Below are 26,280 nucleotides of genomic sequence, written 5' to 3'. Positions count from 1 at the left end.
GTGGCATTCCACAGAAGACTGGTCCATCTATAAAAGGAGCTGCTTCTCCTGTTCGTGCCCAGGCTCCTGTAATCCTGTTAGCCACTCACTTTGAATCTTTATCAACTTCATAAACTGAGGACAACCACCTTGTTCTCATTGTTATTTTAAAATATTTTCAGATTTTTTAGTTCATTCCCAATTTCAATGATTCCCATTGTTCTGTGGAAAAAAATCATTAAGCATAGCATGTTTTTTTATCTTCTTCATTAGCTTAACAGCTGAATAATAAACGCTAAATTGTTGCTTATCCTACACAGTTGTAGAGCTACACTGCACAAACTCACAGAGGATTATCAACCAACTGCAATTCCCCTCAGCTCTGTAGTGTCTTAACTAATTGTTTTGGTTTTCTGGCCTGTGACTTAACTGTTTTGGTTCAGTCTCACTGCTCTCATCAGCATGGATTCCAGCTGTACCAGGCAGCTGTTTTCAGTGAAAAGCTTTAAAGTTCCAGTGAAATACATTTCCCAAGTTCTAATCTTATGTTGCTGTGTTAATTCCTCAATTATTTCTTGATAAATATCAGCCAAAGGAAGTCATTTTTGATTTTTTCTCTAAAAGAAATTTGAGAATGATCTGAACGATTTGATAATACCTTTCTCGTAATTATAACCCCCCTCACATATTCTGTTTCGTAACATAAAGGACCAGTGTGTAGGATTTGGTGGCATGTAGCAGTGAGGTTGCTGAATGTAACCAAATGCATACCCCTCCCCTTCCCCTTCCCCTTCTAAGCATGTAGGAGAACATACTGGGGCCGTGAAACTCATGAAAAAATGCGAAAGGTTTGTCCATTCTGGGTTACTGTGGCGGTGCACCATAGCGGGCTCCATGGAGGAGGACCTGCTCCCTTTGTAGCTATAAATGGCTCATTCTAAGGTAACGAAAACACAACAATTCTTAGTTTCATGTCATTATACGCTAATTAAAACATACTTATGAATATTATATTCCATTTCTGCCAAGTCTGTTCAGCGAAACACCACTAAATTCCACACACTTCTAACTCCAGGCTGAAAAACAATGTTTTGCTGCCCTCTCTGGTTGAAAGTTTCAAGCAAGTTTCCTGTTGTACCTGTAGCCACACCCAACAGTGATGTCACAGGGTCCTGAGGTAAACCTGCACATCACTGTAGCAAAGTCAGAAGTTAAACCAAGTTACTCATTAAAAACCCACCGTATACTATCTGCCCAACACCAAACTACAGACACACACAGTCAGTGAGTAGCCTGTTGAACATAGTGGAGCATTTAGCAGATAAAGAGTCAGATATTTCCCACAGTAGTTGTTGGAGAGCAAAACTGAGCTAAAGGAGAATGCATATTGGACTTTGTCCAGTGGACACAAACTGGATGTTAATGTTCCTCCGTGTCTGCAGGATGTGTAAATAAAGTCTCTTTGTGTTACACTTTACACTTTTCATGCTACCCCCAAGTGGCCGAAAAAATACAGTTTTTTTTTTAAGTTTTTTAAATTAGCAAAAACTGCTGCATCTCTGTAAATTTTGTAAATTGTGTTGGGTAGGTACCTAAAATTTCCAGTAAGTTATATATCCAACATGAACAAAATTTAACTATAAAACTCTTGTTTCCTAAGAATTATTAAATCTACAAGGCAACATTTTATTTTCTTCAAGTATCCTTACTCCATTATGATGTTTTGTATTTTTGACAGAAATAATAGTTACGAATAAAAGGATTGAAAAGTGACTGTTTTGAGTAAGAATTGCATCACCACTGCTTTCCCAATGTGTGGCATGACAGAAACGAAGAGAAAACCTTCACTAACTCCAAAATAATTGTTATCAGCCACAGAGAAAATATTTGATTTTGCGGAGCCAACTCTCCTCAGATAAGGCATGGCCAGAGTGTAACAAGGTCCAGCCTTTCAGAATAGAGCAAAGGAGGGAGGAAGAGGAGACCAATGGGAAAGGAGGAGTAGAGGTTAAGAGGAATAAGAAACGGATGTGGGCAGACACAAACTAGAAAACCATCTGGTGGAGACAGAAGTTGAAAGCACAATGTCAGCCAAAACCCACACATTCTGCTCCCATTTATCTTTTTGTTTCAAGTAGTAATTTGAGAAGTGTTAGTCTCCTCATCGCTCCACACTGATCTACTGTTTTTATCTGCTGTTTTTTTTCGTCTCTTCAGTGGAGCAGAAGAGACAAAATGAAATAATCTTTATTTCAAACTGACACCATACACAGCTTCGAAAGAAAACAGAATCACACTCATACCATAGGTTTATACAGATGAAACATCAGTCATGTGCGTTAAATGTTTGCTACATCAGAACTTAATTAACTTTTTAAAAAAAGGCAAAAACCACCTCAAGCAAGCGTAAAAACTTTTTTTTTGCAAAATTGAGGAAGAATTGAGTTTTTTTCAAGTTTTGCCATTTCAATCACCCATTTCTAATGTGATACTTCAAAATGCACATAAAAATACATTGATGGAAACACGGCTAATGGCTATCATCCAAGATGTTCATTCAGGTAAAATAGAGGAAAGTATATAGAGGCAGTGAAGTTCACAAAAAGGGTTCAACATTTTCAGACCAGCAAACTGCATAACAGTAAGGTTGTAATGCCTTTATTTTATGTCTTCTTAGGCTGATTACTCAAAGATATCATTGCTCTAGAACCTACATAACGCCAAAAAAAGGTCTCTGGATAATCTTCACTGAATGTGAGAGGAATATGCAAAATATGTTCTTAAGAAAATAACAAATAAGACTATTTTTAAAATTATTTTATTATTTTGATATAGTTCCTAGTTCACAAGGATTATGTCCCTGTTTATTCACCTACTATAAATATTTATACTTAAATCAAAAGTCAAAGTTTAATGCTACTCTGTTAAGCTAGCTGGTAGGAGTTTTTATTACCAGTTTTTTGATTGGATTTAGATACTACCTAATTTATTTAACATACTGTGGAATAACAAACTGATTTCAAAGTAGTTTGTTCATCAAAATAGATATTTTTCAATTACAATTGACAACTAGAGACACAGTAAACAAATTTAGTTATAGCTTTAGCTGAGGCTAGCTTGTGGCTATCTCACCAGCTAGCTTGCACTTGATATAAATTTCTTGCCAGTGTTGCCTACTATTTCCAGTGGTAAATAGCTAAAGCCTGCAGGAAAAGTCGTTAGATGTCATTAGATGATGTGATATGCTAATTTGCATATCTATGATGTAATGACGTAATTACATACATAAAAATTTAAAGAAAATTAAATGAAATTACATTAAACTGACTGTAACTAGCTATTTCATTAGCTATTTTTCTTTTCAAGCAGCTCCTCAATGTGCATTGAAATCTACTTCTAATATTAAAAAAACGTTTTATGCAGGTTGTATCAACTCTAACTGACATATCATGAATATAGAGATGATCATGCACTGAAATAAATTCACTATTGTTAACTCTGTTTTGACAAAAGAAAATCAAACTTAGTAAAGTTAAATCATTTAGAATAAAAACAATGAGGATCAATGATTGTTCGTTAGGTACACACTTTCACAGCTCATTCACATCTCTGTCTGGCTGATGATTGGTCCACTTTTGAAAAAAAGACACTAAAGGGGTCTGAAAAATATTTAAATCTAGCGACAGAGTTGCTAAGTCAGCAACACTGTCTCTTGCTTTAGCTGTGTCTTTCTAAGCAAAAAGTCAGATGGCAAGCAGTAGAGCTCATAGATAAAGAAGCCAGAGAACAGTTACTGCGGCTTGGCTTTGTTTTTTTCATTCTTGTTTGTAGCTACTGAAAATGTTTAATGCTACTTTCATGGCTAATATTAATGTTTTATCTGGTAAACAGATGTCAAGTCAGTTCCTGCTTTTAGCTTTGTGGCACAGTATACAGAGGGGAGGTTAAGCAAAAGGCTTTGTGGTGCAGTCACAACAACCTGGAGCTGAGTCCCTCAACTCTGATACTCCCCCATCATCAAACTTAAAAATGGACTCAAGTGTCTGGGAACTACAATCCTAAGACCTTGAGTAAGAAACCAACATAGATCTAGCAGAGGATGTACTTCCTGCAGCAGCTGAGGAAGTTCACCCTGGCACAGGCACTGCTGATACTATTATTCACAGCAATCACTGAGTCTCCTCGTTGCAGCCACGGCCACTGCACAAGAACACTACGACGGAAAATCAGGGCAAGTGAAAAAATTATCAGTCCGTCTGCTTACTGTACACACAAGTGACACATTACAGGCTTTACTTTGTACATACAGCCACCTCTATATTTCAATTATTCTACCTTTCTAAATTCACACACACATTTTAACATTCTTTGCATCCTTGATCTACTTGCACATGCAGTAACCAACCAAACTAGCAGCCGGTATAGAAGTCACATGACTTGTATACTGCATAGCCACTGCATGTTTCAGTGTCTTTATTTCTGTTTTATATTACTTTATATACATTTTTACTGATTATTGGAATCCTTCTGTATTAGGGCTGGGAGACATAAACAATATTAACACTGATGACAACAGAAAATATCACTGATAAGAAAATTCGGAACTTCCGTTATACTGTCGATAGGTTACATTGTTTGACAATATCCTAACAATTAATTACATCACAGAAACTGACCTATTTCTAACCAATCATATAGCAGTCTTTTAGGAATAGACAGGACACTTTCCCATATTGGCACAGCTTGGTTAGTCGACTTATAGCTTGCAAATACTACTACTTAAAGCCCAGTTTGGCCAGAAAGTGATCTGAAAGTCCCAAACATGGCTAGGCCGACGTAAAACAAATGGTGGTGTACGTATACTCTTAACTAAACCCTGTGCCAATAATGATGGAAAATATCACAAACTAAGTTTATTCCCAGAAGCATCGCCATCATCCATAAAAGCATATATAGAGGAAGTACTAACACTCTCAAACAGGTAATTAAAGCTTCCCACTGGAACAGGATATCCCCACAACAAACCTGTATTATTAATATGTACTTTAATATATGACATCATATATACCAATTTCAATTAATCTGACAAATAATTTTCCTGATTAAATGTTTTGCCATATCACTCAACCCTGTTTTATAAGTTTGTTTTGGCACTACATGTAAGCATACTGAGGAATCACCTATCACTATGGTCCCTTGTAATTCCTTGTGAGCATACTTGGCCTTTAAATATGACTGTGATTCAGATAATTTAACTTATGCTTGGCCTATTTGTCTGTCTTACAGCTCACATTCAGAGGGCTGTTTCACAAAGCAGAACTAATGAAGCTGCCGGAAAACCATGTTGAGTAATACATGGACCCCCCTTTTGTGAGCAGTAATCCTGCTTTATGAGAAAGACCGTCAGCCTGCACTTTGGTTTTAGAACAAAAGCTCTGCACCCACTGGAATTCCAAGACCCTCCCAAAAAGCATAAGAAACAGATCCGAATGAACACATTTTTCCAAAAACAAAACGTGATTATTATATTATTAATACAAAAGTGATTATTGTCTCCTGAAACATTGACTAAGCTCATGTCAGTTTCTAAACCAACTACTTGCCTACTTGACCGTTTACCAGCTGAACTTTTCAAAGACCTCTGGCCTTTTCTTGGACCAACAATGCTAGATTTTGTTAATTTATCATTTACAACTGGCATTTTAAGATGGCTCTGGTTAAACCTCTACTTAAGAAACTGTACTTCGATCCAGGGTCTCTTAATAAGTATCAACCAGACTCTAATCTTCCATTCTTTTCTAAAGTACTAGAGAAAGTTGTGTCTCAACAACTTTTGACCCATATAAAAGAAAATTATCTATATGAACCTTTTCGATTGGCTTTCAGGGTCTGTCACTCCATTGAAACTGCTCTAATCGGAGTGGCAAATGATTTTCTACTTGCTATAGATTCAGATTCCACCTGTGTGCTTCTATCACTGGATCTCAGTGCAGCCTTTGACACCATTGATCACTGTATACTATTAGACAGAATAAATTGTAATTTTGGTCACTGGTCTAGCTCTCTCTTGGCTTAAGTCCTGCTTATCTGAAAAGAACACAGTGTGTATATGATAATACTACATCTAAATTCTCTGATGTTAAATATGGAGTACCTCAGGGCTCCTTACTTGGCCCTTTGCTTTCTCTCTTTATATTGCACCTCTTGGCAAACTTATATCTAGTTGATATGATTCTAGTTGATATTGAATAAATTTCCATTGCTACTGATCTCCTTAAACCTTATATTCCATCTCGAGCTCTCCACTCTTAAAATGCAGGGCTCCTGACTGTAGCCAAAGTTAAAAAGAAGTCAGCAGGCAGTAGGGCCTTTTCCTATCGGGCCTGTTCTTATGGAATAACCTCCCTGCTGACAATCTGAGTCTGTTGAGTCCTTTAAATCTAAATTTAATATTCATGTTTTGCCTTAACCTACAATTATTTGCCTTTAATTGATTACTTCTTGACCTTGTACTGCATGGCAGGTCGGTTTCTGTCTTAATGAATTTACTAGGTACTGTCCTGCCAACGACATTATTGATTATTGTAACTGTTCTGACAACCATTACATCTCTCTAACCTTCTGTTTGTTTGTTCCACAAGCACATGACCGTCTGAGCTGTGTGCCCCTCTCTCTTCTCTCCCGCTCTCTCCCTACTTTCTCCTCTTATCCTCTCTTGTCTCTCAGGCATCTCTTGCTGGACCAGCACCCAAACTGGAACTGCTCTGCTTCCCTGGCTGTCAGTGCAATTTCCCTTTGGATCTGTTTTTCTCCATCTTGCGCAAGTTCAGCCTCAGCTCATGTCTCTCTCTCTCAATGATGTCTTTGTCCTTATCTCTCTTCTGTGTGAATAATGTTTTTTATTGTCTCTTCTCCCATGTATGTGAATGATGTGATAAGAGTCTCTCCTGTGTGCATGTGTAGTCTGTCCTCCTGCCAGGTCTCCATGGTGATGGAGGTTGCGTGGCTCAGGTCCTTTTCTGTTCTGGTGGCACCTGGAAGCTGCTCGGTGTCCTCTTCATCACAATCTTCATATATATTATAAATCCATTATACTTTTGGTATCCTGTTCCATGCTGATGCTGTATTTCAGTTATTTGTGTTTCTTGTTCTATTCTGTACACACAACACCTATTGCATGTCTGTCTGTCCTGTAAGGGGGATTTCTCCTCTGTTGCTCTTCCTGAGGTTTCTTCCATTTTTTTTGCCCATTTTTCCTTATTCGAATCGAGGGTCTAAGGACAGAGGATGTTGTATAGCTGTACAGACTGCAGAGCCCCCTCAGGCAAATTTGTGATTTGTGATATTGGGCTATACAAGTAAAATTGACTTGACTATTGTTGCTGTTGCCTGCATGGACATATACAATATTACCTCTTCACTGTATATTTCTGTTGGGTTTCAGCTGTCAGGAGAGCTCCTGCTCATATATCCTGACTGACTGTAATAAATGTGTAAAACACTCTACCACACCCTTCCGCTCTGTAGAAAATGGGACGAGTGAAAGGGAAGCATTGACCACGGGAGAAAAAAACATTAAAAAACAGGAGCACTATCACACTGAAGCTGTCACAAAGTTTATGTCCTGAAAGCCCGACCCATAGTGTTAACACTGAGGGGCAACAATTTTAATGAAGACTTGTGTGAAGTAGATTTTGAGTCTAAACTAAAGTGTAGCCAGACCCACACAGTGAAGTAGCAGGACAGAACAGTGAGAGCACTGTGGAGATCAGTTAAAACAGTAATAAAAGACTGCCTCTGGTACTTAGGGCTGAAGCCAAAGGCCATCTGGTTACTGTCAAACACTCCTTGTTCACATGATGGATGTGTTTAAGAATCCTTCTCCTTAAGAGTCCTTCTCTTAAAACATTGTACAGAAGAAAACCTCAGTCAGGTCTCTGGTGCAAGGTATCAGAGGCACTGAGAGAGCCAAAAGCCCTTACTACTGCTGCCTGACAGGAACTCTTCAGCTCTCTACAGGCTGGTTCGTTCCAGTGGTTGATCCACTGTCGGCAGGAGATAAAATACTTGCTTCTGACACCCAACAATTCCCTGCAGCATGAGGTCACATGGATTGGACACTGTAGATGCACTATGGCAAGGAGAACTACCTCTAAATGAAGGAAAGTTTGTTATCACAACATTTAATTCTGCTGATTGTAAAGAGCAATGATTCAAACTTTCTTTTCAAGGCTTGTGTTCAAAGAGGACTTTGTTAAAGCTGCACTACTCAATATTTCTATATTGCAATGAATCAAATAACTATGTGTAATGAGAAAGGTGTCACTCGTGGAGAAGAACCCACACAGAATTTTCTCTGAACTCTGCAGCTCCATTTTAACATCTCTCAGCTCATTGTTTTGGTTTTCTACCCACAAAGTCCACTTCAGATTAGAAGTTTTTCTGAAGTTGGTGGACACCAAAACAGAGCTAAAAGGAGAGTGAATGCTGGACTTCAATTTGTCATGTGGACACAAAGACTCCATATGAATACCAAAGGTGCTCCATGTCTGTTGAATGTGTAAATAGCCCATTTTTAACATGTTCACCATGACAGCATTACAAAGTTGTATTTTCAGCTTAATCTGCTGCCCCTAGTGGCCAAAAATACATGAATGTGGTTTTAAAAAGAACACGTTTTATTGACTTCATAAGGAATATGATTGCTTTACAAATTTTGCACTTAGCTTGCTGTTTACTTGTTCCAATTCATATTTAAACCCAAAACCACCATGGGTCTTCCCAGACATATGTAGTACTACATGTATGCTTGAAGTGCTATCAGAGTTCTTTAGACAAGACTAGAGCTCAGACAGAAGTAAAGTCTGACTAGTTAGTTTTAGTTAAAATCTGTTGAAATTGGACTTGGATTAAATTGGAGTAACTTAGAGTTTTGGACGGAGCTGTAAAACACTTGGATGATTTTGATTAATGTATATTTTGTATGTCTCTGGGTATCAGCAGTTGTGTTTCTCACCAGTTTGAAGTCTTTGTGCAGCTTGTTGTACTGGAACATGTTGCAGAGGACAGTTGATGCTGCTCTGGCAGCTTTTAGACTCCCAGAGCTAAACCAAGACACAGTGACAGACTGTTAGAAACAAGGAGGATTAACAAGGAGGAAATGCCAGAGCGAAACCAGAGGACAAAACACAATGATAAACACTTTGACCTGCAAATTAAAGGTTATATTTCAGACTGGCCAATGGCCAGCGGAGATGGCAGTGATAGCTCCAGAATATGTACACACAGTGAAGCCATGAACAGGAAACAAAGGTCACTGAGAGGTCACAGCTTTGGTATGACTGAAAATATAAATCAGTAATGATGAGCATAGAGAAAGTATTTTGGTTGCTTTCATAGATTTAACCATGGTAATGTGTTAATAATAATGCCATCATCCAGCTTCCTTTTTTCTCACTGTACTACTCTAATAGTTGAGGATTACAGTTGAAGAAGAATACACATTTTGGTAGAGACTTGATAATCAAGTGACATCTGGGACAATCCTCTTTCCTGCTTCCTCCTGACCATTTGTTGGTCACTGCTTTGATCCTTACTGTATAAAATTGTTCCATTTCTTCTGCTCTGGGTCAGTCTACTGTATCAGACCAGCTCTGTGTCAGTAAGCTCACCGCATTTGCTATATGCTATAAAACCACTTCCACCACAGCAAACTTTGAACAAGGACTTGAGTGAATTTTCTTCAACAAATGGTGAACAAAAGATAGGAAGGGAGGGCATTTGCATACAAGATCAAGGCTGTGTATTCAAAATGTGTATTCTTCTTCACAGTAAAAGTTCATCCTACCTGTGATCGTGGGATGTTTTGATGCCGATCAGTTTGGGCAGGCCGTTGAAGTATGAGATGTCACGTGCTGCCAGGGAACTGCAGGTGACAAGGTGATTGAGCGCTCCACAGATGTTAACCACCACCTCGCTGGATGGTGTTTTCTGATGGCCATCACTAGGCAGCTTGGACACCAACACATTCACCATGCTCTTAGCTGCAAGGACCAAGATAAGAGCGAATGTCTCAGTTCTAGTAAAGTAAGTGAATGCTCTGACTGTTCAGTAATTTGCTTTTCAAGCTTGGTCCATACTAGGGAATAAAAGTCAGAATATCTCAATCTCTGCAGCACTGAATGAGACCTTTTTTTTTTTTTTGAATCCACCCCTTTTTCAACCTCAACTTTATGGAATTATAAAACTAAATTGCAGGACCACCCTTGACACACACAACTCCTAGAAAACATAATTCTACTACTCTGTGCTACCAATTTTCCAATTTATAAAAAAATGAACTAAGAGTGAATTTCAAATGGTACAATGAGGATGCCATGCAAAACAAAGATAAAATTAAAATGATTTAACATATAAAATGTCTCTGATCTCTAATCAATGCAATAACTATCAAAGATGTCTTAAACAAACCACATCAAAATGTTTTGTTCAAAACACAAATTTCCTCTTTTATGCCGATGATACTGTGATATACTGCTCTGCGTCCACACTAAACCAGGCTCTTTGTCAGCTACAACTTGCTTTCAATACTGTGCAACATACTCTGTGTGATTTAAAACTTGTTTTGAATGCTGACAAAACTCATTATGTTTTCAAATGTAAAATCTAAGCCACTGAACCTTCAATCTATCATCACTTTTCAGGGCTCTGATTTTGAGTCTGTTTCTCATTACAAGTATCTTGGAATTATAATTGATCATTCTCTCTCATTTAAGCCTCACATTCAGCAACTGGTGAAAAAAACTGAAGTTGAAATTGGATTTTAATTTTAGAAACAAGTCTTGCTTTTCCTTCGAGGCCAAAAGGAGACTTGTTGCTGCTACCTTTATGTCTGTGCTGGACTGTGGCGATGTTATATACATGCATGCATCTTCACAATGCCTCCACACAACCGATACTGTCTACCATGGAGCACTGAGATTTATTACAAATCTCAAAGCCCTTATTCTTTTGTATGCTCGGGTTGGGTGGTCTGCCTTGTCCGTCCGTAACCTTAACCACTGACACATTATTATTTATAAGGCTATTCTTGGACTGCTTCCTTCCAACCTAGGGATCTACATCCTACAAAAAAGTATGGTAAGTTATTGTCTTGGCTCCCAGGACTTATTCCTACTAGCTGTCTCTTGAGTCCACACTGAACTGGGATGAAGCGCATTTAAGTGCTGCTCCCTCAGTTTGTAATCAGTTGCAAAATTACCTGAATTTTCAGGAGCTGGTCTCATTGGACGCATTTAATTTGATTCTGAATGACCTGGAAGCAGGCACATCTGGCTGTAGATGCTCTGAATGTTGCGTAATGTTTTTTGATATTTTATAATGCTGGAATTTGTTCTTTGTTTTCATTTTCAATTGTTATTTGTTTGTTTTATGTCTGCAACCGTGTTATTTGTGCTGCTGCCTGTCTTGGACAGGACATTCTTGAAAAAGAGATTTTTAATCTTGATGAGTCTTTTACTCCTGGTTACATAAAGGTTAAAAAAATTTAAAAACTTGTCATCACATAACACAGTGGATACTAATTAGGGCTGGTTTCAATACAAGTGATACCAGAACCAATACCAATACTTTTTAAAATAATTTATTTTCAACAAAATAAGCTAAACATCTTAAAAGTGTTGTCAAGCTGCTGTACAAGAACTTTGCCTAAATAAATATCTAATAATATCTTAAATTAGCTAAATTTAAATCAAGAAAAATATGATTCCAGAATAAGTAAACAAGACTCAGTATTTGATAACAGCATTTGATGCTTGGTGCTAGAGACACAATTTCCCAATTAACATGCAAATGTATGCAGAAAGGTACTCCAAAATCTAACCAGTCAAATTAGTCAATTAATTTAAATTAAATCACAACAGCATCCCAGGTGTTACCACACCTCTTTAAATACGTTAAATACAGAGAGTCCAGCTCTGAGAGGACTAGAATACATTCAGTGCATTTTCATCATGACTCTTGTCAGTCCTAATTTGCGTCATACCCATGTGGTCCTTGTTGGTGGAATGTCTGGCCAGGTTTCTCAGCAGGCCGGTCAGAGGCCTCAGCTCCATTTCATTATTGGTGTCTAACAGATCCAGCAGGATGGGCAGCATCCTCTCCTGCTCCAACACCACACCACTCAGCACTGACGACCACTGACAGAGAGGGACAGAGATCACATGAGCCTGAACTCATTCTGTATATTGTGTAACTGTTGGTTTTCTTACTGAATAATCCAAAGCAATCAAAAATTACAGAGATAGTACATTTTAGAATATGAATATACACACATTCATAGTTCATATTTCTATGTTGTGCATGTGATCCTACCCTGGCATCTCCTGCAGTGATATTTTGCAGGGCTCCTATGGCAGCCTCACGGCTGATGGAGCCACTGTTGCTGTTTTGCAGAATGTGCTTGTACAGTATCACCACCTTAGGGTGCCACAGCCACTCAGCCCCTTTAGGCTGTCGGGACACCTCAGACAGTATGAACAGATTCTGGTTACGCTGCTGTGGAGGAGGTAAAAGAGAGAGAAAAGGTTGGGTGAGGGATAGTGATTAAAAGACACTAGTAGAAAAAAAAAAGATAACATTGATCATGTCTTTGTATTGCATCATGAAACTCCTCACAGAGATTTATGTGCACAATTTACCTCCAGAAATCTGAGAAACACTCGCTCCATCACCTACAAATAAGGACATGTTTCCTCTACACTGCCATAGTATCTAATTTCTTAAGCTGCTCACTTAACAGATTGCAATTCTTTGTACATAAAAATAACAAGTATAAATGTAAGATTTGTTATTGATTATGTCAAATATATTTCATGACATGAGCAGGAGCTGGGTTATATTATTCTTTAGAACTGCACAAAAAAAATGAAAGCAATATGTGGATGGGAATCACTATCAACAAGTACTGAAACATTAAACCCCCCACAAAGAAAGGAACAGAACATATCTGATAGGGTTTAGTACTCTGCCGTGAGTTTAAAATAAGAGTTTTGGGAAGTATGCTTATTTGTTTTTTCCTAATAAGAAGATGGATAATACTCTCATATTTGTCTGTTAAATATGAAGCTGGAGCCAGGAGACTGTTAGCTTAGCATCAAGACTGGAAACAGCTAGCCTGCCTCTGTCTAAAGTACAAAAACTAAAGTGCAAATTTGAAAAGTTGCAGTCTTACATTAGTTCATTGACCATTTGGTTGGCCAAGGGCAGTGACTTCCTGGACTCTAAGCCAAGCTAATCTTCATAACTAACACACAGACATGAGAGTGCATCTGTCAGTAAGAAAGCAAATAAGTGTATTACTGAAAATGTCAAACTATTCCTTTACAATATTTTGATTCTTGTATGTCATTTCTAATGTTACCATAATATTTCAAAGTAATCCTACAACATTCCTCTGTCATTAGCATAGTATTTATAACTTGTGACTTTATGTATGTTTTCCTAATTTATCATGTTGTATTTCCATACTCTATGCTCAAATGTAGCTACTCAAGCGAGTCTATTAAATAGTCATCACAGCCAGTTTACCACCATGAAACAAGAGACCATAAAGTCTAAAGGCAAATCTGACCAATATACTGTGTTGAAGTTTCTTTTGTAAAACTGAATTTGGCATTATGGTGGTGCCACAGATCAAAGTTTCACCCAAAACTTTATGATTCATCCTCTGGAGACCATGAACATCTCCAGCCAATTTCATGGCAATGTGGTGATTGGTTTTGAAGATATTTTTCCTTTTGGACCAATGTTTGGGAGAATTTGGACCTTCCAGTGGCACTTACCGAAAAGGTCAAGGGGTCATTAGGTGTCATCCTTTGGAAACTTTGAATTTTCATGTAGGTCACATTGCAATCTAACCAGAAGTTGTCAAAGATCTCTTTCTTTGGAGCAAAGAGTTGGATGAAAGAATGAACAGAGGGAAAGCTATTGGTTGGGTAGAAATCCTCGCTGTTTGCTCTGCAAGTAACTCTTCTGATGATCTTCTCCAAGCGAGGGTATTTCATGCTAAAAGAGGTCATAAAACGTCATACAACTCACACTAAAGGATGCTATGTGAACATACATGTAACTGTGGGTCTCCATTAGCCTCCAGTGCCTGCTATTGAAAAGAGTAATGTGATCTGCTGGTTTCTATGTGTTGTATTGAAAACGGATCCCCTCTGTGGACCTGAGGCCACTTCTAGGGTTTCTATCTGCTAGGCCACTTATTATCAGACTATCAGCTCTTACTGAGATACCTGAGAGAAGCCTGACCTGTTCTATGTCAACAGTTTGACCTAAAGCTTGACTTTTTGAGGCTCGACAGGTGAAACATTTTGTGTGGAAGCATAAATCCCTTGTATAAAAATGACTCATGCACATGAAAAGTCTAAATATCTGATAATGGTGATACATCTGACTGCGTGAGCTGCAGTTGATGGCTATATCATTTATATAAGGTAGATGCTTATATGACCTGAATAGGCACAGCCTGTATACAATACAAGTGGCTACCCAGCGGCAAAATGAGTTGGTCTCCTGAATACTAAACAATGAGTATGTTATTGAGCCAGCAACCCAGAACAGGTAAAAAAAAATGGAGGAATGGATGGTGTTTTTGTGTGTGGGACTCCAAAACAGTCAGATGGGTATAAAATCAGTAGAAAAGAGTAAAGCAGCCATAAAGATAGCTGCATTTTCTCTTCCTGTTTTCAATATTTTCTGTCAACATAAGTCAACCTCAACATCATGAATAGACTCTAGTTTGTCCATAATGCTGGTCTCAAGCATCCAACAGATGGCCTTCCAGTCACAAACCTGCATCCTTGACATTTAGGCTACTGCTGAACTCAAACTGGGTAAATTAACAGTACAAAACTATCTTCAGGTCTTCTTAGTGGTGATGTCAGTGCATGCAGACACGTAAATCGTACTGCATAATAATATACTAACCATAATATCACCTATAATACTTTATGATAAATAATGTTATGTTATATAAAAAATGTTTGACAAAACATTCAAACTACTTTTTCAAATGAACTTTTCACTTCAGTAAGTAATATTTTATTTTCATCTTTAATACAAAGAGTGCAGCATTTTACTGCATTATCATTGGTTGATGATCAATTCTAGCATCTTTTTAGGAGAATGATTTGTAAATTAAAACAGATGTCTTTTACCTGAAAATGCAAAGGGGGTGGGGACTTTTTCAGACCTGAGTAATGTCTGCAGTTTTCCTCACAGGTAGCATACAGCCCCACCAACTTCCACTACAAGGATAGGGCAGCATATATAATGCCTGAGAGACGAATCCCATGGCCAAAAAAATCCTGAGCCCACTCACTACTGTTCTCTTTGATATCCTTATTAAAATCTCTCTGAACATTGTCCTCTTCATGAGCTGCCTTCAATAATTACTGTGTGCTCACAGCAACAAGCTTAATAGCAGTGACTCAGAGCTTTGCCAACTTTCTTTGCTGTGAGATTGGCCTCAGGCAGTATACTTTAGGTTTATAAGACCTTTTACACTCAAAATAGCTGCTTGCTGCTGCTGGACACAAGGCTGATGAGAGTGGATATACACTACTGGGATGAATGATTTGCGATATGTATGATGAGTTTTACCTCTGAGTGTTTTTTGCCATACAAGGTGAAGCAGCCGATAGCCTCGCTGTTCCTGGATGCAGAGTCTCTGGTTGGGCCCTCCAGACGGTGTCGAACTGAAGGAGGAAGCTCTGAGTACAGCTGGTAGGACAGATTCCTCAGCACGCACAACGAATTCTCCAAACCCTAAACAGAGAGATAGAGGGAGAGAGACAGAGGGAAGACAAATGGAGGTTTGAGAAGAAGAGAGAGAAAGTGGAGAGTTTGTATTAAAAGCAGTAATAAATAACTAACCTGAGTGGAGGCTGACACATGTAAACAGCATTACTGGGTAAAACAAGCTGGTAAGCTCACATACTGATCATATGAAACCTGATCTAAATGGCTGTTGTCCTTTAATATTTAAGAGGTAACTGAGGTGCAGAAACATCTCCCTGCTTTCACTATTGGTTTGTCAAACTCAAACCCACACAGAATTATGGCAATATTTGGATACTGAGAGAAAACAAGACAGCATGCAATAAATACTATTACTAATGTAATGGAATCCTGATTTAATTTTCCAGTATCAGGAGTAAGTCACTATTAGTCAGTCAGTGGAGGGGAAGGATGCTAACTGTCTGATGCATGGCAATACAGATTTGATAGGAAAGGGTTAATGTAAACAGCTTGATGAAATCAGCATGTGAAGTAACCAGGTTACCTTAGCATAGAAATATTGCTGGTGATGATTAATCATGATGATGGATAATGTCCTGACTTCAATTTAGCAAACACAAGAAACACCACTGCACAAAATCAATACTCCCATTGAACCAAAAATAAACTAATACATTGAGCAATTGAAACTGTTACAGGTAATAAATGGAAAATGTATGTAAATATGCAAATATAAATTAAAATTGGTTTAAGATAAGTAGTCAAGAAAAGGCCCCCTAACAACATTTTCTGGTTTTCAAAGTTAAAGCATAGCTGTTCCATTTGTATAATACAACAAGACGAATGTGAGGTAAAAGATTTCATGTTGCAAAGGAACAAGCAGGCTGCGTTTTTGTCACCTGGGGCTTATGTCGATCTGAACGCGGCCCAATAGTCTCCAATCCATGGATTTATAAAGAGAATTGGATTCAGCATTGGAGGCGGGGCCCTGTTCATTCTTCCAGCCAACTTGAATGGCGATAAAATGATTCAATCGTGCGGCTCTTCTACACTTTCGAAATGTGCTCGGACTGAATGGATCAAATTCTGATAGTGAAATGATTCATTTTGCGTGGGTTGTGATGCTGAAAAAAATGTATCCACTGATTTACAGACGCCTCTTTCACAATGTAAGTCTATGGGAAAAAGTCTTTTTGGGCCCAATAGCCTCATGTGACTTTGTAATTACACAGTTTGGCCACTATGTCAAATCATACTCTAAAAAATATGGACCCAGCTACCATGACATCAACAATTGGTTTCTGAAAAGCAGTTTTGATGCTCAAAGTGGGTGCCTCTGGTCATTGCCATCTTGGCAGTGCCTGACTCCATCTAACTCCAGGCTAATCCAAAATGTGCAAAAAGGTGGAGCTGAGGCGGGCCGGATGAAGCCTAGTTGCTGAAACAAGCCACCTAGCGGCTAGCAACCTGTCACTCAAAGCAGTCACATCCTTAAATATGCATAACTTTACCGCTTAATAAACTCTAAATGGGTGAGTTATAAAAAAAAATCACCTGTACAGTTGTCATGAAAGGGGAAATTAGCTATAGGCCAAAACCGTTTTTTGTGCCAGGCTGTAAACATCATATATATAAACATATTTCTGCTGTAAAGTTGAGCATTGACTCGCTTTTGGAGCCAGCCTCAAGTGGCCATTCGAGGAACTGCATTTTTTGGCACTTCCGCATTGGCTTCATTTTTCAGCCCCAGAGGTTGCCACTTCTGTCAAATTGGCTTCAAAGCACGGTGCTGTTCCTGGGGGCTTGCTACAACCATGCTAGCAACTCTGTGAGGTTGTACTTAGACACAGCAGGGCTTTGAGCTAAATGTTAATGTACTCACAATGACAGTGCAACAGTAACATGTTAATGTAAAGCAGGTATAAAGTTTACCATGTTCACCATCTCAGTTTAGCATGTTAGCATGCTAACATTTTCTAATTAACATTTAACACAAAGTACAGCTGAGGCTGAGGGGAATGTCATTATTTTTGCAGCTATTTGGTCATAAACTATTAAGTGTTGAAATTCTGACCTAATGATGGCGCTAGAAGTGGATCACCTAAGTGATTACAATTCATTCTAAGGGGGACATGAAGGTCTACTAATTTTCATAGTTGTTGAAATGTTTAACTCAAAACCACAGATTTTAACCCCCTGATGGTGCTGAAAAGCATAGACTGTATAAAAATAATGGACGTAGCCACCGTGATGTCTTCCATTGGTTTGTGGACTCCTGTTTTGAAGCCTCGAGTTTGGCATTTTGACTGTCACCATCTTGATTTTCTGGAGCCAGAAGTGATGAGAAGTGACCGCCAGATCTACTGTATGCAGAGTTGCCAGATTTATGTATTTTCTATTAACAAGTGGGTTATTATGATAAAGAGTGAAAAATCTGATTATTCAGAATCTGATTTTGGCAGATGGTTTAGATCAAATATGACATTTCCAGAACAGTCACCATGTATTTTCAATCTTAAAACCAAGGAAAGTGCAGCATGTCTGTCCAGTCAGATGCAGGTGGGCTTCATGTTGATGTTGCAAGGAAGCGGCACGTTTGTCAATCATTTACCAGTTGGTTAAAGGTTTATCCACATGTCTGCAAAGTCATTTTGGTCTGTCGTCTGTTGACAGAGCTCTTTTTCCAAGTCAGCGCCTGTTGCAATGTGCCAGACCACAATGAGTGAAGAAGAATGTGGACTGGCTTTGCAAGGCTGAGATTCTGTCACTGATGTGTCATTTATGGCTGTGGTGCTGAACCCTTTTGTCTGCATTGTCTGTGTGGGTGCTAAGCAGCCATTGCTGTGGTGTTGTTGTTGGAGGAACAAATATTCAAGCCATGGGACGCGCATTACGTGACACATCTTAGAGGTCCTGTACCTCATAAGGAGCTACTGAATGTATGAAGCATAAATCTATTAAGTATTGAACTGGCTAACATGCTAACATTACCTAGTGATTCATCTACTGGTGTAGCTCCAGTGTAGCTGCCAGCTGAGGTAACACCACTGAGCAATGCAACCTGCTTCTAATGCATTGCTTTAACTCGTCTATTTTGCTAAATGGCAAAAGATACTGGAGTCTTTTACATTGTGCATGCAACTTTCACCTTTTGGTCTTGTTACCTCCAGCTTTGGTATCAGGGCTATTGAGGTTTTAAAAGGGCCTGCCAGTTTCCCGCCAATGTGGCGTAGCAATTGATGATAGAGCTTTCCATGTAAGTTACCTTGTCATCTGCCCTGTCTTCTTGTTGAATGTAGGATACCAAAGAGTCCACCAGGCCTCGCATTTCTCTCATCTTCTGTCTCGTCCTCTCATTCACTGAGCTCAAGTTCCTACACACAAATACAAACACAAGCAAACAGACAGAGTCAAACCCAGTCAACACTAATGCAGAATGTAATGCAATAAAACTATCTTGGGTACATTTTATTTATTTTTTAAGGAATCTTTGACCTTTCAATGATTATAACACACTTGAAGCTCTGTGAAGCTGTTAGGTTGCTCTAGTAGTACCCTCAGCTCGCTGTCAAATTACCAGCTGAAAACCAAGCCATAAAAATCTAAATGGGTTTGTATAGAGGTAACACTACAAATTTGCAATGGCTCCTGGTGTGTGGATGCTGGTGTCTACAATTTGTTTATATGTGAAACAAGTTGCTCTTTAACCAAAACTAAGCAGAGTAGAAATATGTATAAATGACCTGAGAGTACTGTTAAATTATCATGAGGGCCTCAGTGCAACAGGTTATTGTTTGATGTTGATCTTTACATGCAAACAGTAGGAAACACTGAAGCCTCTCTGTCCTGTTTCCTGTTCTACAGAGGAAATAATAACATTCCCATCAGCCTCATTTGTACTTCTGTGTTTAGTGCTAATTAGCAAATGTTAGCATATTAACATCTGACTGTGAGCATGTTGCCATACTGACACCCATTACATTCACAGTGCCACTGTGCCTCAGTACAGCGGAGTCATAGCTACCAGTGAGGGCACAGAGGTCATGTACAAACTTCAAGAGAGTACAGAAGATAAATACTCAATAAAAATACTCAAAAAATCTGTAGAGTTTGATTTATGTAGACATATCCCTGGTGGTTGGGATTTTGCCAGGGAAATTTGGACTGGTGACCTCAGTATTTCTAAAATCTTGGCTATGGCCCTGAGTTACAGCCTCACAGGGCAGCTAGCGTGGTGGCCGTGGACTGTTACTTTTCTTTGGCTTTCCTTGATATCCCAAAATAATTCTAGACCTTGAAATTAACATTTGTGACAATTCAAACTTTTGGTATGATGACACTGACTACCCATAAATAACATGAACATGTGCATCAAAACCAGAAATAGGCACATGGTAAAGCTGGGTCCTCTTAAGTGTTACCTGAGGCAGCCGGTGGTGTTGTAAAAGATATCTCTCTCAGATGGGCTGAGTGGGATGCTACCGCACAGAGGAATCAGTACTTTCTCTGTCAGATCTGATAAAGCTTCTTTGGACAGCTTCTCCTTCAGGTTGTCTCTAGAGGACAGATTCCACAGTACACCTGCAGCCACAACAGCAGTGTTAGGTTGATATTCTGTAATTTGTATCTGTGTAATGTAAACCAGTAATAAATAATACACATAGACTCTATACAAAGAACACTTGCATTATGTGGTTGAATCGTGGGTTGAATTATCTTCTATCTATTATCTAGTTTTTGGGTCACTTGACTATTACTACCAGTGATGTTCTTTCGAAGCTCATCATCGGGTTCGCCCAGGATGCTGACGAGATGCTTCACACCATTGGCATCTATGAGCGCCGCCTTGTTGTCAACGTTCTCGTAGATGAGGTTCCGTGTGGCGCCAGTGGCAAAACGCTGCACTTCCTGGTTGTCACTGGAGAAAAGCTGAACCAGAGCTGGAACACCATGCAGAACACGGACCTGAGAGGAGACGCACAGACAGAGACTCAGGTTAACAACACACACATCATACTGTAAATACACACATATAAGAGGTGCTGATGGTGAATAAATGACAAGTAAACAAGAAAACTAACTACATAAAATGAATAAATACATATAACACACACAACCAAGTGTTACTTAGTTACCTGGTTTTTAGCATCGTTGCTATGGTAACACTGGTGTTGTATATATGCAGCTCCCAGAACTTGCAAGGCAGTGTCTGGCTCGGACAGATATCTGACAGCTGTAGGCATGTCCAGGCCCTGCAACCTACACACACACACACACACACACACACACACATTGGGGGTTTATTGTCTGGGTATCACATCCTGTCAAAAAAAAACATGACATACCAGTAACATGTGCTGTCAGCTGATCATATGGAAGCTGTGGTAGCTTGACTAGCTTTAAATGATTTACTTTCAGTCTTTTCTTTTTTTCTAGTAGGAAATGCTTATGTTTGTTCTATTCTGACTGAGGCAGCTTAACATGTATTTGAAACACATGCTCATATTGTCAGGTTTGTCACCATCAGTAATATCATTTATCCTATAACTAACATAAGATCATCTCTGTCCAGTTAAGACCATCAGACCACCTGCAGTACCCTTAAGACCAGCTCAAATCCTGATTTATTGGAGACTTTTGTTCAGCTTAAACAGTTTAAAACTTCCAGTGTAATATTTCCTCATTTGGTAAATGTCCTAAAGTGTTGCCAATCTTGTTTAGTATGTTGTGATATAGCATTTATGGAAAATAGAGCATGTGAATGCAACAACTGCAGGGAAGTGATGGTGATGGAATGATGGAGCCTTTAACTTAAGTAGAGCTAATATGATTAGTTGATTAATTACTTGGTTGATCGACAGAAAATAAATCGGTAACTAATTTAATAATCAATTAATTGATTAAGTCATTTATCAAGCAACAAGACCGATAGTCCACAGCCATGTTAGTGGTTGTGTAAGCCTGTACTAAACTTAAGCACAGCAGTGCTGTGACCTAATGCTAATGTCAGCATGTTAACATGCTCACAATGATAGTGCTAGCTTGTCAATGTTCAACAGGTATTGTTTTACCATCTTAGTTTAGTTCTTCTAGGAACCGTGAATATCTGCATAAAATTTGGTGCCAATCCATCGCAACATCAAGTAGATATTGAGATATTTCACTGAAAAAGTGAAAACTTGCTGGTGGCGCTAGAGGAAAAGTCAGAGGATCACCAAAAGTTGTTAGAACTGATCCTTTAGGAAACTTGAATATCTGTAGCAAATTTCATGGCAATCCATCAAACAGCTATGCTGCTAGCATTAATCAGTATGACTGCACTGTCACTGTAGCTACACTGTAGCTGACAAACACCTCAACAATGTAACTACAGCAGCTACAATGATACCATGCAGGGACTGCAAGATTTGTCATTGGTCAGCATGGACTGCTTGTGGTTTCTCCTACAAGTTTCTCAAGGACAGAGGCAAAGATTGTAGAAAGTGAAAACATCATGGGACATTTTCAATAAATGCTCAGTAATTTTTTCCTTTTGAGTAATACACATATAGCAAAGGCATTTCTACTGCAAACCTTGAGCTCACTGTGATCCCTGCTCTCTATCACAGTGAATGAAAGAACACAAGCATGACTACTGCAAGGCATTATCTCATACTAAGTAATAAACCTTCCTAATGTTGCTCATATCACATAATGAATGAAATAGTGTACACACAGTTACTTTTGGGAATATAATTAAAGCCCAAATTGACCTCATAATGTCCAATATATCTAGTGTTTCTCAACCAGTCAACTAAAAATCTAAATCTATCATAGATTCTATTTCTATTCCAGTTGACCCCATTCATCTTCACACCCCTTCAGCCTTTTAACTCTTGCTCTCTCTGTGCAAGACTCTCACAGCTGAGAGTCACAGCGGCATACACTTTCTAAGAAATTCATATATCTGGTAGTTGCAAAAAAAGCCTGATTCACATCAGTAGTGTAAACTCGTATATTATGTCTCACCCTCCTAGTGGGTCATTGCTGTGTATTGATGCACCCTCCAAAACATCCACTCCTTTCCCAACACTCCTCACGCTGCGCAGCGAGGCTGCCCGGTGCAGGGCAGCTTGGTACTGCCCTGTCCCTGCATGGCTGGCCCTGGAGACGTGCTGCTGCCACTGTGCCCCCCAGCCATCCCCTGCCATGGGAACCCCCCTGCCAGACCCCCAGCCATCCTGGCCAAAAGCGGAGCTCTGCTGCTGGTAGTGCTGCTGACGGTTGGTGATACGGCTGATGGTGCGGTGAGAGGGGCCTTTGTAGGTGTACTGGTATGGCAGCTCCTCCTCCTGCCAGTACCCTCTCCCCTGGGCCAGTGTTCCGCTGAGGCTGCGCCTTAGGGTGCCGGGGGGAGGCACAGTGGTCGGGTAGGAGGTGTTCTCTGGAGGTACCAACACAGTCAGAGGAAGTCCCTCCTGGTCTGCCTGGCACAGCGACTTAGAGCGTCTGCTTCTGCTCTGTGATTGGGTGGCTTGGTAGCTCTTCTGGACCATGCTGGCTCCTGAATGGTTCACCCTGGAACTGCTTTCCACAGCAGAGCGAGAGGAGAAACCAGAGGAGTGCAGGGGTACTGTGGGCACCTGCAGGGTCAGTGGTATGGCAATAAATCAAAGGTTAGCAGACACACTGCTGGCTAAACAGCCCAGCAAGCAGAGATAGAGACACTTTTCTACAGTTCCTATAAAAAAGGGCAAAATTTCAACATAAAATCCTCAATATTGAAGGTTTATCTTACAAGCAAGCGGAAAGATTGTCACAGCTTACAAAAGAAACAATAGCTTAGGCTGAAATTCATCCTAATAGTGAAAAGGTGGGGCAAGATTTTCCACATTCAACACCTCCTCCATCTTTTCTTCATCAAAAGCCTTGCTACTGCAGTAAGCTGCAGGAAGCTCACTATGGTCTTTTTCATTGTTAAAAGCAACTGACAAACGTCCTGTTGATATTTTTCTTCTGTCTTTACATTGTTCTTGTTCTGTTTTTTTTTCAGCAGTGCAGGACTTCCATCTTCCTTTTCATAGACAATTAGATCAGGACTAACAGGGAGGAAACATTTTTCACACACGATACCGGCTCGTCGCTTTCGTGTGCGTGTGTGTGTGTGCATCCGGCACACACACTGCAGACAAGTCTACAGAAATGTACAGTGACAAACACTGTCCAACTGTTTTGGAAAATGTAAAAATTCGATGTTTTACATCATTGGTTAAAAAGTAATTATTTAGTTTATTTCAACTTGGGTATTATTTGTGTAGTTTTGGCCACCATGTTTAAGAGTTATACTGCAAAGTCAAGAATTAACTTTCATTCAGGTTCATAAATCAAACTCTTGCACATAGTGGGAATTTCCTACTGTGGTCATCAGCTGTGTGTACATCCCGCTGGGCGTAAACACCAAAACCACAGCTGTGCTAGCAGCCCAGAGTGCCCATGCTACGCTAGGAAAATACTCAGATGCTTCAATGTCCATTACAGGGGATTTTAACAGCTGCAGGCTGGACATTGTTCTCCCATCCTTTAAACAGTATGTTGGCATCCCAACAAGGAAAATCATGTTTTGGACTTGTGTTATGGGAACATACACAATGCTTACACCACTACTGGGCTCCGTACCATAACATTGTCTTCCTGCTTCTGCAATACACTTAAGTACTGAAATGTCATAAACCACTCACCCACAGCATCGACCAGTGGTCAGGGGACGCAACTGTACAGCTACAGGGGTCCCTTGTGTCCACCGACTGGAGTATTTTTGACAGCGACTAGCATCCCATCCCAGCCAAAACTGTTAAAAAATACCCCAACTCCAGACTATGGATGACTCCTCAAATAAAACTTAGGCTTAAGGAAAAACAGCAAGCATTCCATCGCAAGGACTGGCTTTCCCTCAGAGCCATTAACCGCTCTGTGAGAAATGAAATCAAGAAAGCAAAACTTGCATATAAGGAAAAATTAGAACAGGAATTTACCTGCATAAATACCAGGCAGGCCTTTCAGAAGGAGAGAACACTCACCTGGTCCAACTCAAAAACCAGCACTCCTACACCCACTGACCCCATGTCATTCACTAGAGACCTGAACAATTTCTATGCCAGGTTTGACACTCAACTGCTCCACTGAGTGTAAGATATTGCTGGGGAGACTACCCACCCCTGAGCAGTCACACAGCAGTCTCTCCCTTTCACAGAAGTGGACATCTACTATTAGCTAGTGAGGTGCAAAGCTGACAAGATGGGATCCAAGGAAGGCTGCTCAAGAGCTGTGCCTTGGAGCTCTCCCCTGTACTCCATTCTATCTTTAGAGAGTCACTCCAGACTGCAATCATCCCCACCCTCTGGAAAACATCTACCATCATTCCTGTCCCAAAGAAACCCCACCCCTCTGAAGTGAATCACAACAGACCAGTAGCGCTCACCTCCATCATTGCAAAATGCTTCGAGAATCTGGTACTGAATGCCATCCTCTTAGTTTTTAGCCCACAGCCGGATTCCTACCAGTTCACCTACAAGGCCAAAACAGGGACAGAGGATGCCTCCTTCATACTCTCCTCCAACACTTGGACTCCTCTAGCTACTATGCCAGGGTCCTCTTTGTAGATTTTAGCTCTGCCTTTAACACCATTCAAGGGCATCTGATTAGTAGACTCTGCTATCTCTACGTTCCACCTCTTCTCATCTGTTGGATTCACTGTTTCCTGTTTTCCTGTTTTTGAAATATTCTGATGACAGCCATACTTGTCCTCCTCACAGACGGAGACTCAGTCACAGCCTACCAACAATCTGTTGCACACTTTACCCAGTGGTGCACAGAACAGTCACCTCCTCCTCAACGATGAAGGAGCTCATCTTTGACACCCACAATAAACTCACCACCCCTCATTGCCCCACTTTCATCAATGGCCAGCCAGTGGAGATGGTGGTAAATACCTTGGCAACATCCTGGACAATGAACTGAGCTTTGATCGCCACACCACAGACATCCATAAATGCTGCCAACAAAGACTCTCTGCCATCTGCAAACTTAGGTCTCTCTCAGTCAAACCCCACCTCCTGCTCCTTCTGCATCGAAGTATTATTGAACCCAACCTCCTGTACTACGCCACTTGCTATTTCGCCATGCTCACCCTCACCAATTGCAACAAGCTCCTGAAAATCACTAAATATCTTCCAATGTAATTGGGCTCCCCACTCCCAACCTGCCAGCCTTTATTGACACTGCTACCACTCGCAGAGCACTGATTACTGCACACTACCCCTGCCACCCCTTCAACCCATGCTTCACCCTCCTCCCCTCTGGCCACAGATACAACCACTCTGCAAAAAAAAAAACATGCTTTGGGAGGAGTTTTGGGTCCCAAGCTATCACTGCCTTAAATAGCCTTGGCACACTGTAACAGACTTGTGTTCTTGTTTGTTTTTACCCTGTTTTGAGTGTTACTTATATACAGACTGTGAC

The 26,280-nt window shown here is 39.9% G+C and overlaps 1 protein-coding gene across 1 annotated transcript in view; it reads right to left on the bottom strand.

Moving 5' to 3' along the window:
• LOC137187652 (plakophilin-3-like) overlaps nucleotides 1-26,280 on the bottom strand; it is a 40,790-nt gene that overhangs the window by 3,018 nt on the left and 11,492 nt on the right. The window contains exons 3-12 of the mRNA XM_067596719.1: nucleotides 22,792-23,405; nucleotides 20,919-21,042; nucleotides 20,544-20,748; nucleotides 20,205-20,364; nucleotides 19,049-19,157; nucleotides 15,646-15,810; nucleotides 12,352-12,534; nucleotides 12,023-12,176; nucleotides 9,827-10,022; nucleotides 8,996-9,083 (exon numbers count right to left, since the gene is read on the bottom strand). Coding sequence (XP_067452820.1) covers nucleotides 8,996-9,083; nucleotides 9,827-10,022; nucleotides 12,023-12,176; nucleotides 12,352-12,534; nucleotides 15,646-15,810; nucleotides 19,049-19,157; nucleotides 20,205-20,364; nucleotides 20,544-20,748; nucleotides 20,919-21,042; nucleotides 22,792-23,405 — 1,998 coding nt within the window. The remainder of the gene's footprint in view (nucleotides 1-8,995; nucleotides 9,084-9,826; nucleotides 10,023-12,022; nucleotides 12,177-12,351; nucleotides 12,535-15,645; nucleotides 15,811-19,048; nucleotides 19,158-20,204; nucleotides 20,365-20,543; nucleotides 20,749-20,918; nucleotides 21,043-22,791; nucleotides 23,406-26,280) is intronic.

This window comes from Thunnus thynnus, chromosome 1 (genome assembly GCF_963924715.1).
Source record: "Thunnus thynnus chromosome 1, fThuThy2.1, whole genome shotgun sequence".
Classification (NCBI taxonomy): domain Eukaryota; kingdom Metazoa; phylum Chordata; class Actinopteri; order Scombriformes; family Scombridae; genus Thunnus; species Thunnus thynnus.
This window is presented reverse-complemented; position numbering and strand designations above follow the sequence as displayed.